The sequence below is a fragment of the Limanda limanda genome, chromosome 18, assembly GCF_963576545.1.
Source record: "Limanda limanda chromosome 18, fLimLim1.1, whole genome shotgun sequence".
NCBI lineage: Eukaryota > Metazoa > Chordata > Actinopteri > Pleuronectiformes > Pleuronectidae > Limanda > Limanda limanda.
The window spans coordinates 4,229,903-4,243,043 of record NC_083653.1 but is presented as its reverse complement, the minus strand read 5'-3'; the positions used below and the strand labels follow the sequence as shown (position 1 = coordinate 4,243,043).

General features: G+C 40.4%; 2 protein-coding genes across 2 annotated transcripts in view; both read left to right on the top strand.

Moving 5' to 3' along the window:
• map3k5 (mitogen-activated protein kinase kinase kinase 5) overlaps window positions 1-2,164 on the top strand; it is a 55,515-nt gene extending 53,351 nt beyond the window's left edge. The window contains exons 29-30 of the mRNA XM_061091379.1: window positions 8-84; window positions 1,146-2,164. Of these exons, the coding sequence (XP_060947362.1) occupies window positions 8-84; window positions 1,146-1,206 (138 nt within the window). The 3' untranslated portion in view covers window positions 1,207-2,164. The remainder of the gene's footprint in view (window positions 1-7; window positions 85-1,145) is intronic.
• Window positions 2,165-3,340: 1,176 nt separating this feature from the next.
• lrp11 (low density lipoprotein receptor-related protein 11) lies at window positions 3,341-13,056 on the top strand. Its single transcript, XM_061091656.1, has 9 exons — window positions 3,341-4,113; window positions 7,024-7,181; window positions 8,233-8,374; window positions 8,475-8,600; window positions 8,755-8,958; window positions 11,431-11,598; window positions 11,681-11,737; window positions 11,832-11,924; window positions 12,007-13,056. Exons 1-9 carry the CDS (start codon window positions 3,489-3,491, stop codon window positions 12,159-12,161), a joined length of 1,728 nt encoding a protein of 575 aa, XP_060947639.1. The 5' UTR covers window positions 3,341-3,488; the 3' UTR covers window positions 12,162-13,056.
• The last annotated feature ends 85 nt before the right edge of the window (window positions 13,057-13,141 follow it).

The following is a 13,141-nucleotide window of genomic DNA, read 5'->3' as shown; positions in this document are numbered from 1 at the left end:
CCCTCAGGTCCTGAAAGAGGAGTACACACTGAACGACATCCTCCACGATGTGACGAGAGAAGATCTGAAGAGTTTAAGACTGAGGTGCGATCACATTTTAAATTCTGGTTTCACAACTAAGCTACAAAAAGAATAATTCTCACACAATTTACACAATAAATGAAGGAAACTTACTGGTGCACGGCTGCATGGTCTCAAACAAACACACACAGCTGGAAACACCAAGACCTTAAAGAACCTCCCCTTTAAAGCTCCACCCCTCACACAGACAAACCCCTCCTCCTCCCTGACGTCACACAATGGACCTTCATCCGGCTTGATTTGCATTTTATGTACAAACAATTACATCTTTATAAGCCACATATTTGGTTGTATTTGTGTGTTCTTTCTATTTATAGTTATTTAGAATATAGTTTGAGGTTAAGCGTCAAGCCTCAGTTACATTTCATTGTCATCAGAGTTTCATAACCACATCTGAGTAATAGTTTTAAATAGAGTATTCATCTGCCCTTAATAATCCAGATTGGTTGGGTTCTAATGACGACTATCTAACAAACAAAATATGACTAACAAACAAACAAGTAAACAAACTGACCAACTAATAAACTAATAAAATAACAAACTAGCAAACTAACAAACTACGAACAAACTTACAAACAGGGTAAAAAAAAGGATAATTTCCTTTCTGTCTCAGGATTATGACTAACAAACAAACAAGTAAACAAACAGACTAACAAACTACAAACAAACAGAGCAACTAAAAAGCTAACAAACTAACAAACTACAAACTACAAACTACAAACTAACAAAGTACAAACAAACTAACAAACCAATAAACTTGGTAGTTTAACAAACTAATAAACTAACAAACTAACAAACTACAAAATAACCAACTACAAACAAACTAACAAACCAATAAACTACAAACAAACTAACTAACAAACTAACAAACAGGGGTAAAAAACGTATAATTTCCTCTCTGTGTCAGGATTTATCAGCTTGAAACTCATACGCAGCTAAACAAACTTTATTAGCTTCTTTTAAAACTGAGTTATATGTTTTTGTTTTGTCGGTTGCGTGTTTTTTTCTGTCATGTTGTGTACTATATAACCTAACGTTGTCACTGTGTGTGTGTGTCCTGTCAGAGGTGGGATCCTGTGTAAACTATGGAAGGCCATCACAGACTACAGGCAGCAGCCGACCTGAGGCCTTCAGAGACCCCACCCGCCCAGAGGAGCCTGGACCCGAATCAAACACTCAGTATTCTCTCCTTTACCTCAGTATTTATAAGAGCGATGCGTTCAGGAGCCGATCCTGTGATCGCCGGCTCCGCGGAGGAACAAACACTAACCCGCGAGCGGCGAGCTCCTGCTGTTTTATAATCCTGACGCCAGGATTTTGGATACGAGGTCATTTTGACGGCAAACAATCACTGAGACGTGCCACTGGTTTTGTCGCTTGGTCGACGCGGCGCCGCTTTTTCTTACACGTGCGTTTAAAAGCGACGCTTTGTGGGAAAAATCCACCAATGAAACCTTAAACAAACATTTCCTCCTGTCTTTAAAAAGGTTTACAGAACTGACCAACACAAGCCTGAGATACAAAATACTGCATTCAAAACCATCTGTACTCCTATTGCTATCATCTTATCACTACTTTATTTAAGTGGATCTTTAATTTAATTGTTATGGTTATTTGAAGGATGTCAGTGCATGCCCTGTTTTTCTGTTTTTTACTGTTCAGAGAATTATTTAATTAGTTTTTTCACATTTCTTTTTATATTACCAATCTCCATCGTTTTTATTTTTCAGAAACATGTAAATATTGTGTTATAAAATTATGTGTGAATCACATTTGTGTACTTTAAAAAGCAGATATATTGATAAACATAGCCTAGTGGAGTCTCCATGTGGGACCAGACCGAGTCTAAGATGAACACGTGAAAAGTAAACGGACGTTATTGTATTTTCTTGTATCACAAATCCTAGGAGACGATTGTTGTGTAGTAATTAATGTTGCGTCACATCATCTGCTCTCTTTCTGTTGTTGTACACTGACTAACGTGCTCGTGTGATACGATTTCTGTCACCTTCATGTTGTGATGAAAATATGAAATGGAAAAACCTTGACTTTTTTTGCTATTTTAAAACATGATGTCAGAAATGGGGGGGTGGGGGGGGGGGGACTAACCACGAGCTGTGTTTCCGTTTGTGTTTGAATGAATCGAGATGTTTGTGTCATACTGTTGAATAAAACTTTTCATCTTGAAACTGTGAAACGAGTTGAAAATGTGATTGAAAGTTGACGTTATCGTAGATTTTTCTATTTGGAAGAGGAGGCTGCAAGAAAGAGGTTTTGCAGTTGTTGACACAATGAACCAGTTTGTCAGGTTCAGGTTCTTCTGTTGGAGTTATTCATCCCAGTGATGAATACGAGCCTCCGCCCTCACCATGACAACGAGAAATATTATTAAGTAAGTGTTTATTATAATAACATAAGTGTTTTATGTGGCTATAACCAGGTAAACATGCTCATTATATTCTTGTGTTTTAACAACAAACAAGTTTACTAAACAAGTTAGGACAAAAAATTTAAGGGTAATATGATTTTATCATTCTTTAATTAAAACTTTAACACAGCTGATTAAATACCATACAAATATAATAATATCTAAATATTTGTGGGGGGTTGGGTTGTAATGCAATCATTACCATTATTTATCATTATTTTATCATTATTTAATTAAAACTTAAACACAGCTGATTAAATACAGCTGTGTTTAAGAACCAGTGAAAAACTAAACTTAAACACAGCTGATTAAATACAATACAAATATAATAATATATAAATATTTGTATTTATTGTTATCATTATTTAATTAAAACTTAAACACAGCTGATTGAATACAATACAAATATAATAATATATAAATATTTTTTGGGGGGTTGGGTTGTAATGCAAATTAAAATATAAAAGAAAGGAGAATTCAACTGTGTTATGAATGATTTAAGACGAGAATGATATGGTATGGTGTCATGTCATTTTTCTCGTGTGTGTGTGTGTGTGTGTGTGTGTGTGTGTGTGTGTGTGTGTGTGTGTGTGTGTGTGTGTGTGTGTGTGTGTGTGTATGTGTGTGTGATACGCTCCTCATAACACAACAATAATAAAACAATAAGATAAACTAATAAAAAATAACATAAAACCTACAAAGAGATCAAATCCTCACATTTTATTTATCTACTCGTGTTTTGTTGACATTATGTACATGTGTCAGGTTCAGGTGTTCTACTTCCGGTCAGCTGTGTTTATTCCTCACAGTGACGTCATCCCTCCTCCCCCCCCACCTCACCATGACAACCCTGAGGAAGGAGAACCTCCACCTCCATCTTCCCGCGGTGCTGGTGTTGACATGAGGTGTTCGGTCCTTGGATGGAGGCAGGTTCCTCTCCGGCTCCTGGTGTGAGGTGTTTCTCCTCCTGAACAACAACATGGCTCCTCTGCAGCAGCATCCTCCTCCTCCTCCTCCTCCTCCAGCTCCTCCTCGGCTGCTCCTGCTCCTCCTGCTCGCCTCCGCCCTGCTCCTCTCCTCCGTGCCCGTCACCGACAGCCGCTCCTCGCCCATCGCCGACCTGAAGTCGCAGATCTCCGGCGTGGAGGAGCTGCTGGAGGAGTTCCGCAAGCAGCTGCAGCATCAGGACCAAGAGGCCGACGGCGGAGGCTCCTGCTCCGGCCGCTTCAGCGCCGTCGGGGGGCAGATCATCCGGACCAAGGCCTCCATCGAGCAGGGGGCCCGGTTCCTGCAGGCCCCGGAGCGGGTGCTCAGCGGGGGGTCGTGCCTGCAGGCCTGCTGCTCCCAGCCGCACTGCTCCGTGGCCGTGGTGCAGGAGGAGCCGAGGAACCCAGGAGACAGTCTGAGCTGCTACCTGTTCAACTGCACCTACCGGGGGAGAAGCGTGTGCTCCTTCGCTCCGCAGCCGGGGTTCAGCACCTACACCCGGGGACACAACGCCACCGGTGCTCCGGGACCCCTCCATGCCCCGGCCGGGGGTCCAGCCGGGGGTCCAGCCGGGAGGAGGCCCGGGGAGGGACCGGCCGAGGAGGACGAGGCACCAGGTGAGGAGGTGGAGGTGGAGATCCGGGTTTAGAGCTTCAGATTCATGGGATTTGTTATTGATAATCTTCCTATTCCACCACTGAAGTGTCACTGGGAACCATTGAATTTAAATCAAATAAAAAGAGCTCAATTTAAATACTTCAATATATTCAATATGCATAATATACATGACATGATGTGTAAAACTAAAGTGTATAAATCTGTCTGTATGTAATGATGATTTTCTCTAGTTCAAGTATTTAATAACCAGGTAAACATACTGGTTATTTAGTTGTTCTTCATTCATACTTGTGCTTCAGATTCATGATCAATAACACACTGATTTGTTATTGATCATCTTATAATCTTATTCCACCACTGCAGCGTCACTGGGAACCATTAAATCTAAATCAAATGAAAAGAGCTCAATTTAAAAACTTCAATATACATAATATACACAAAATGATGTGTAAAACCAACGTGTTTATTGTATAGAAATATGTCTGTATGTGATCATTTTATTGTATATGTTCTCTAGTTCAAGTATTTAATAACCAGGTAGACTTCCTGGTTATTAACTTAGTCTTCATTGTAACAAACTTAACAACAAATCAGTTTAAGATCTGTTCTAGTTTTATACTGGAAAAGGAGTAAAGTTCATTTAGTTTCATTATATTCAACATAAAAACTTCAATTTATTCAATCTGCATAATATACATGAGATGATGTGGAAAACTAAAGTGTTTATTGTATAGAAATATGTCTGTATGTGATGTTGATTTTCTCTAGTTCAAGTATTTAATAACCAGGTTAACTTCCTGGTTATTTACTTGCTCTTCATTATAACGAACGTAGCAACAAATCAGTTTAAGATCTGTTCTAGTTTTATACTGGGCAAAAAGTACCGGCCATTTAGTTTCAGTATATTTTCAATTTTATTTCATTTATTTAGATTTAATGTGTTAAAGCCTTAAAGAGAAGTTCTGCTGCTTCTTCACCTTTCTATCAGTTGACGTCACGTCAGCTTCAGCCGCTTCAAAGTGCAGCTGATCTAGAATCTATATAACGATAAAGTGAGTTAATCATTTGCTTTTTTCACCTTTTCAGCTTCTGCAAAATTAGCAGCAGGTGTTTTTTTTAAATCTGATCTGTTTAGTTCCATCCAAACAAGTGGACATTACAGAAATCGCCCCCAAAAAATGTGACAGCTAATTGATTTGTTGATAGACAGTGTTGAGAAAACAGCGTGTTCTTTTATCCTTTAAGAGAAGACGAGCCGAACTCGGTTTGGTCAAATCAAGTATTTATTTAGGAAAGCAATGAACAGGTTACGGCAAAAGACAATGGGCTTCCAGTACATTAGGTGTATCAGAGCGCCCTGGACATCCGGTGTCTGTCCATTTTATAGAAGTGGATCTTCGTCCCACCTCCTCGGAAGTGCTCAGGCGTAATCCATCCTCCTGGCTTTTGGAATACGGAAGTAGAACAGGGAGACACTCCCAATGCAATATAGTTGCTAGACAATAGGGGTGGGAATTGGCAAAAATGTGACGATTCAATAGTATTGCGATATTTGGGCCACGATTCAATAGTATTGCGATTCTGCGATATATTGCAATACTGCAAGTATTGCGATTCGATTCTGCGATTTATTGCGATTCATGTCCCCCATATTATTCAAAGACATTACAAAAAATGAGGAAAATAAGACTGCTGCACTCACTTCAAATGTCACATTTAATTCTGTGAACAACATTGTCTTCTACACATTAACTGAAGTGCAAAAACTTTGTCCTTTAACATTCAGGACACAGGACCTTTGTAATTATTTTCTGAATAGGAGACCTCTCACATGAACACTGAGCTCAATCATATAAATAAGAGTAACCTAGAGCTTCAATCAAATTGAGACCTGCAAGGTCATGACCCAAAATGTTAAATTCATTTGGGAATATTGGCATTTTTGTTCAGAAAAAGGAGTTGGTCAACATGCTCAGATGTTAAAGTTCCTCTGGAACGTTACTATATCTCCTGCAGTGGAGAACATCCTTTCCGCATACACACTAGGTATCTTTTAAACTCTGAAACTCTCCTTGTCATGCTTTGCCAGCCAGGGGCTGTTACATATATAATTGTAAATAAATATTTAAAAAAAAAATTTTTTTAATATTGCAATACTTTGTGCTAAAGTATCGATATAATCGCGGGCACAAAATATCGCGATACTGAACAGAATCGATTTTTAGACAACAAGTTTTACTTCAAGAACGTCCTTCAACCACAGATGCAATATGGGGCAAAGGTGTTTACAATTGGAGAATAGATTATTATGTTTCAGCTTCATCAAAACAAACCTCACTGTGTAAACATTCGCAGCAACTGAACCAAAACAAAATACAGAATCAAGTCAACAAAGTCACTCTGTCTGACCTCCACGACTTTATCAGACAGCTGTGAGACTGACCATCCTCCTGACGCACACACAATTCTAGCTTGTAGATTAAACATTAGGGAGGAAAGGTTATTATTAAATCATTTGTACTAAGCATAATATCTAGCTAAATCTACACATATTTTTATTGTTAAGAGTTCAGTCAGACACAACCTTTAGTTAAAAGTAGGGCTGGGCAAGTTAACTCGTTTTAATCCAGTTAACTCAAGTGTTGAGTTAACGCGATTGTTTATCCGCCAATTATTTTCTTTTTTCCTGTTCTGCAGCAGTCAGCAACAGACTTTCACAAAATAAAAGCCTGACTTTCACAATAAAACAATAAATAATCAAACCTGAGTTAATGCGAGATAAAATAATTAATCGAGTTAACTCATCACTTGAGTTAACTCGATTGAAACGAGTTAACTTGCCCAGCCCTAGTTAAAAGTTTGAAATTCCTAACAACAGCAGACTGATGGCTGAGTGTTTCCGTCTGCAGACGTGGACGAGCCTCCTCGCAGCGACGCCGGCCAGGACGTGGTCATCCAGCTGCCCACGGACTGGGCCGTGCTGGACGGGCGGGACAGCGTGGACGACCGCGGCATCAACCACTACGAGTGGACTCTGGTCAAAGGAGAAACAGGCATCAGCATGAAGGTCAGTGTTTACTTTGTACAAATAAAAGACCGACAGAGGCGTAGTATAGGGATCAGATGATTCCAACTTTTGTATTCCCAGTATATGAATAGTCGCAGGCATGGGAGTCACATGGCAGCTGTGTTTGCAGTTGTTGAGTCAACAGGGCGACTTGTGTTCAGCTGTTTCAACACAGATAAGAACTGATTGTGTGTGAACCTGCTCGGAGAACACAGCAGAAATGTTGGAGCCGGTTTCTGCACCAAGCAAAACACGTCTGACTTTTCATATGAATATTTTTCGTTGATTTCTCACGTTCAGATTCTCAATTAATGGATCTTGGTTGAGTTTTTAAACGTGGTTTAATAAGGGGACAGTTGGTTATGAGCAGTGGTGAATAAAGTACTTTAAAGCCATACTAGAGTAAAAGTACAGATATCTTACCTGAAAGTGACTTCGGTAAAAGTAAAAGTCACCCGTCAGAAAATGACTTGAGTAAAAGTCTTAAAGTAGCTCATATTAAAAGTACTTAAGTATCAAAAGTATCTGGTGTTGAAATGTACTTAAGTACCAAAATTTAAAATGCAAAGTGGTTTTTATAGTAGTCCTATACAGACATAAAACAACCCAAAATGTTTTTCCTCAAGATTTATCTCAACTGACTGAAAAATTATAACAACAATATGAATATAATGTATATAATGTATGATTTTACAAATTTTGAACCCTAGATGCTGAGGTTCAAATAGTAATGGACCAGTGCATCTGAACTTCTAGAGACAACAAAGAATCAACTATAAACAAGTGCCTCTTACTTAAGTACAGTAACAAAGTATTTCTACTTCGTTACTTTCCACCACTGGTTATGAGCTATGTTGATGTTCAGAACATTTATGATGTAAGGAGAACTTCCACTCTCACTAGGGGGCGCTCACAAGGTACTGCACAATCTATGGAGCTGCAGCCCTACGATGAAAAGATAAAAGATTCAAATGGTTTCTGGTCCGTTTAACGGCAACGTGACAGAGGCGTCACTCATCCTTTGATCTTTCTTGTACGTGTGTGTTTTAAGGCGACGCACCCGGGGCTCCTGAAGGTCAGCGGCCTGCAGGAGGGCGTGTACGCCTTCCAGATGACCATCACCGACACCGGGGGTCAGAAGAGCTCCGACAACGTCTCGGTCACTGTGCTGGCGCCCAAGCACCAAGCAGAAGGTGACTCACGCACCAAAAACCAAACCACATCAAGTTCTTCTGTGTTTGTGATGCTGAGTTTTTGTGCGAGCGGTGCAGTTACAGTTTTGTGTGTCCACAGTTTGCACCGGTCACTGTTCAAACTACCAGTTCAGGTGCGATGACGGCTGCTGTATCGACATCACCTACGCCTGCGATGGGAAGCAACACTGTCCAGATCGCTCAGACGAAGACTTCTGCCCAAACTGTGAGAATCGTTTCATAATCAGAAACACACGTTGTTGTTTGTAGTGACGGGAAAACAGTCTTTTATAATCTCTTGTGTGTTCCGGATCACGTTTTTAATGGTTCAAGGATAAAGACCTCTCCATCGTTTGTTTGTGTTTCTGCGATGTCTCCAGTTGACAGCAGCAGGAAGACGGTGTCCCACCCTGTGGACCTGCCCAGCCCGCGTGGGTCTGGAGCCCGGACGGAGGAGGCTGAGTCTGGGTCCAGGCTCCAGGACGGGACCAGGGACCACGTGGAGACCATCGTGTCACCTGAGGACAGAACCAAGACCGCGCCTCCTCAGAGTCCCGGTCAGCAGAGGACTTCAGTCAGTCAAGGTAAGATCGTTTAAAGCTCTTAATTAACACTCTGTAACATTTCCTTTCAGATAACAGCAACCATACACTGTATATAAAGATGGATAAAAAGGAAAAACTACTATAAATGTATATAAATGACATTTTCTTTGTTGGTACATGTACCATCCACTGATATCAAATATAAATCAAATCAAATCAAATCAAAGTTTATTGTCACATATTGGGACATGGCAGGCAGCATCTACACAGTAGACGGGCTTTACAAATTTTTGTAAAAATTGACATACCATATAACATATAACATATAACATATGACATATTAAAATGAAGCAGCAGTTTACAGGGGGAAAGAGTGGGGTATATTAAATTAAATAATATGAATATATGTGAGGTAAGTACCTATTAAGTGTGACCTGTGATCTTGTGACCTGGCACGCAACATCTACTTAGTACAAAAGCAGCAGTTTACCGGCTGGAGTGGGGAATATTAAATTAAAATAATATATATATATATATGTAGTAAGTACATAGTAAGTGGGACCTGTGATCTTGTGACCTGGCAGGCAAGGGCTTTACAAAATAAAAATAAAATAACATACCATATAACTGTTGTGCAATAGAAGGGGGACTCGACGTTGGCTAATTATCAATAATCATGGAATATGATTATTGAAACAATGAAGATTATTTATTTAAAAATAATTAGATTATTAATTGAAGATGATCAGTAATCAAATAACAATAAAACCATTAATGAGTAAATAAGGAAGTTTAACAATTAAGAATTATTAAATCATTAATTTGAGAATAATAATTCTTAATTAAATAAAGGAAGTTTAACAATTAGGAATTATTAAATCATTAATTTGAGAATAATAATTCTTAATTGTTAAACTTCCTTATTTACTCATTAATGGTTTTATTATTATTTGATTACTGATCATCTTCAATTAATAATCTAATTATTTTTAAATAAATAATCTTCATTGTTTCAATAATCATATTCCATGATTATTGATAATTAGCCAACGTCGAGTCCCCCTTCTATTGCACAACATAACATATAACATGGAGGAGGCAGTGTTACTGACCAGCCCCTGAACGATAAACAAAGATGAGTTTTAAGTGAATCCACCAGCTTTTCCTTTCACTTCAGCTGCTGTTGTTCAAATGTCGTCGACGCTGTGAGCCTCCATCGCTGCGTCATTAGTGCCGAGTCCCTTTGGAAAGAGGCAGAGTGGGTTTTAGTGAGTGTCTGGATTTGGAAGCAGGTGGAGCCCTGTAGGCAGACGCTGAGTCACAGCACGGAGCTGGACATGTAAGCTGGGAGAAAACAGCTCGGTGCTGGAACAAAGCTCCTCTGTCCCGTCCGCCACCTGATCCCGGAATCAGAGGCCGACCTGAAGGGCATCGTCCCCCCCCTTTTGCTGTTTTACCACAGGTATCATATGAGGCAGGTGTTTTCTCAGGAGTCTTAGATGAGAAATCACAGCCGAGACGAGGGAGGAGACGTCAAAGAGAAAAGCATCAGTGATATCCCTCGGTATCGCCTCATAGGAAATCCTCTCTCTCACCGAATCCTTCATTTCTGAGTCGATAAAATGTCAGGAAGTTGATGGTGTCTGTCAAAGCCTGTGATGACACCCTCATATTTCTCTTTTTTTATTTTTCAACCTGCAGCTCAACAACCAAACATTTTTCATTTTCAATCAAATCAAACAGAGAAAAACATTCGAGAAGCTACAAACACTGAATCTTAAGTGTTTCTGCTTCATAAATCATTTAAAAACATAGAGAAGAGAGAATTCAAAACACATCGCTGAAGGTAAACTTACTTTTCTAATATTAACCACTACAAGTAACACTCACCCACTCACGAGGCAATATCATTCAATCACAGTCTTAAGTTACAGCCATTAGGGGCAATGAAGTGAGACTGGAGGAGACAGGGGATCGAACCGTTGACCTTCATGTGAGTGCAGGACCCGCTCTAACCTTCAGGTTGGTCGTGGTGTGGATTCCAAAGTGACCAAACCTCCTGAAGTAAAGAGAAAGAGAATTGTAGAACCAGGGTCACGTTGTGTTATTGGTGTAACCATAGACATATATAAAGGCTAGATGTCTCGTCTGCGTTGCCGGTCAACCGATTTTGAAACGGTCTGGTTTGTTATAAACGTCAGAGATGTAGTAATTATGACACTGCATAAATTATTAATTATTTTTAAAAAATAACATCATTATTCATAAGTATGCAGTGTCATATCTACATCTCTGACGTTTATAACAAACCAGACCGTTTCAAAATCGGTGGAAAATTGAGCAAGTTATGGTTATTTACCACTACCAACACAATGTTATGGGTGAGCGAGCTGCCTCTAGCAAGATGGCTGCCATGTGGTGACGTCCGGCTCCGTCGAACGAGACATCTAGTCTTTATATATATCTATGGGTGTAACCTCACTCTGTTTCTCTGAATCCTGTTTCCTGCAGATCCCTGTGCTGCCGCCCCGGTGGTGGGACCCTGTAAAGGCACCTTCCCTCGCTGGTTCTACGACCAAAACGCCGGCGAATGCAAACACTTCCTGTACGGCGGCTGCCAGGGCAACCATAACAACTTCCTGCAGGAATCAGACTGCATCAGTGAATGTATACAAAAGAGTGAGTATTAGTTTTTGGTCCTTTTGTAACTGCAACAGAAAAACTACGATGCGTTTAACAAATAATGGAAAATTTGTTTTAGGTCCAGTTTTCAAACCTGCAACCGTGGCTCCTCCCATCACCAAACAGACAGAGATAGGTCAGTTTATTATTATTATTATTATTCTTAAAAACTGACATACGAGTCAGCTGAGTGCTTCATGTACTGAGGTGTATTCGTGTTTTCGTTACAGCTGCACCTAAAGTGTCCCAGAGCCAAGCAGAGAGCGACGCCCCCATCTCCAAACCCTTCCCAGCGATGGGAGGACATCCTGTCCCGGAGTCAGGTGACACCAGACGTCTGTGTTTCCTGTTCCGCCTCTGGTTCTTTTAACGGTTCATGTGTAATGACTTTGTTTCCTCCTCCAGGTGCAATCCTGCCTCTGGCTCTCGGGCTCCTCATCACTGCTCTGCTGCTGCTCATGATCGGCTGCCGCCTCAAACTCGTTCGCCACAAGCTGAAGAAAACCCGGCCCCTGACCACAGAGGAGTCGGATTACCTCATCAACGGCATGTACCTGTAGCCAAGCAAACCCGGGGCAGCGAGTATGAAGATCTGACGAATGAGAAAATCGTTGAGGATGTCGTCGTCACAACACGTAGAGCCGACGCCAGGACTTTTTGAAATTTGCACTCTGAATGTCTCGTCCCTTATTTGTCGTCACGTCAGGAAGGAAACAGCCCGACTCTCTGGTGTCATGAACGTTTTCCCTACATTTGAACGGCTGAATCTGCTGCTGCTGTCGGAACCGATGACACAGAGTCGGACGCTGGAGAGTTCACACTGCTGCTCAATCCACCATGAAGGAGAAGGGAACTCTGTAGAATGTGTACCTCCGCCTAACAGTCTCCTTAAATTAAAATAAGCTGAACCAAATTACACACACTCATATATATTAAGCCCCCTGAAGCGAACGCCATCTGATCCAGATCCACACCAACATTCATTGGGTTCCTCCCTGACCCATATCACATCCTCCCACCAAATATTGTGGTAATCTGACAAGCGCAGACAAAATCATAACTTTTCCTGGCAGGGGTAAATATCAACATTCCTATTTCAACGCCTGTACACTGATATATATATATATATGTAAACATATGATTGGATTACCCCCTTTATTAAAAATATACCTAATCCACAAATTAGCTAATTTAATATTTTAAATTCTGTAGATTTGACCTGGGGACAGAAGTGTTAATACTCTGGAGTGCCTGATGTTGAGTTATTCTTTAAATATCCCAGAACAGTAGTAACCATAGTGATTTCTGTCCTGTCCCACTCCCGCCTGGATCTGTTGCACACGTCTTCATCAAGCAAAAATTTCTGTGTGGAGTCTGTGACTGTATTTGTGCAATGTTTCCTCTAAGTGCTGTCTTACATGTCAGATATTAAAGTTTATTATATATCGAACAATATTGGTGTGGTGTGCTGACAATGATTTATACAATGAGCCTGCATTTTAAATATGTTTTAAACAACTATCGAGGTGAATACTAGTTT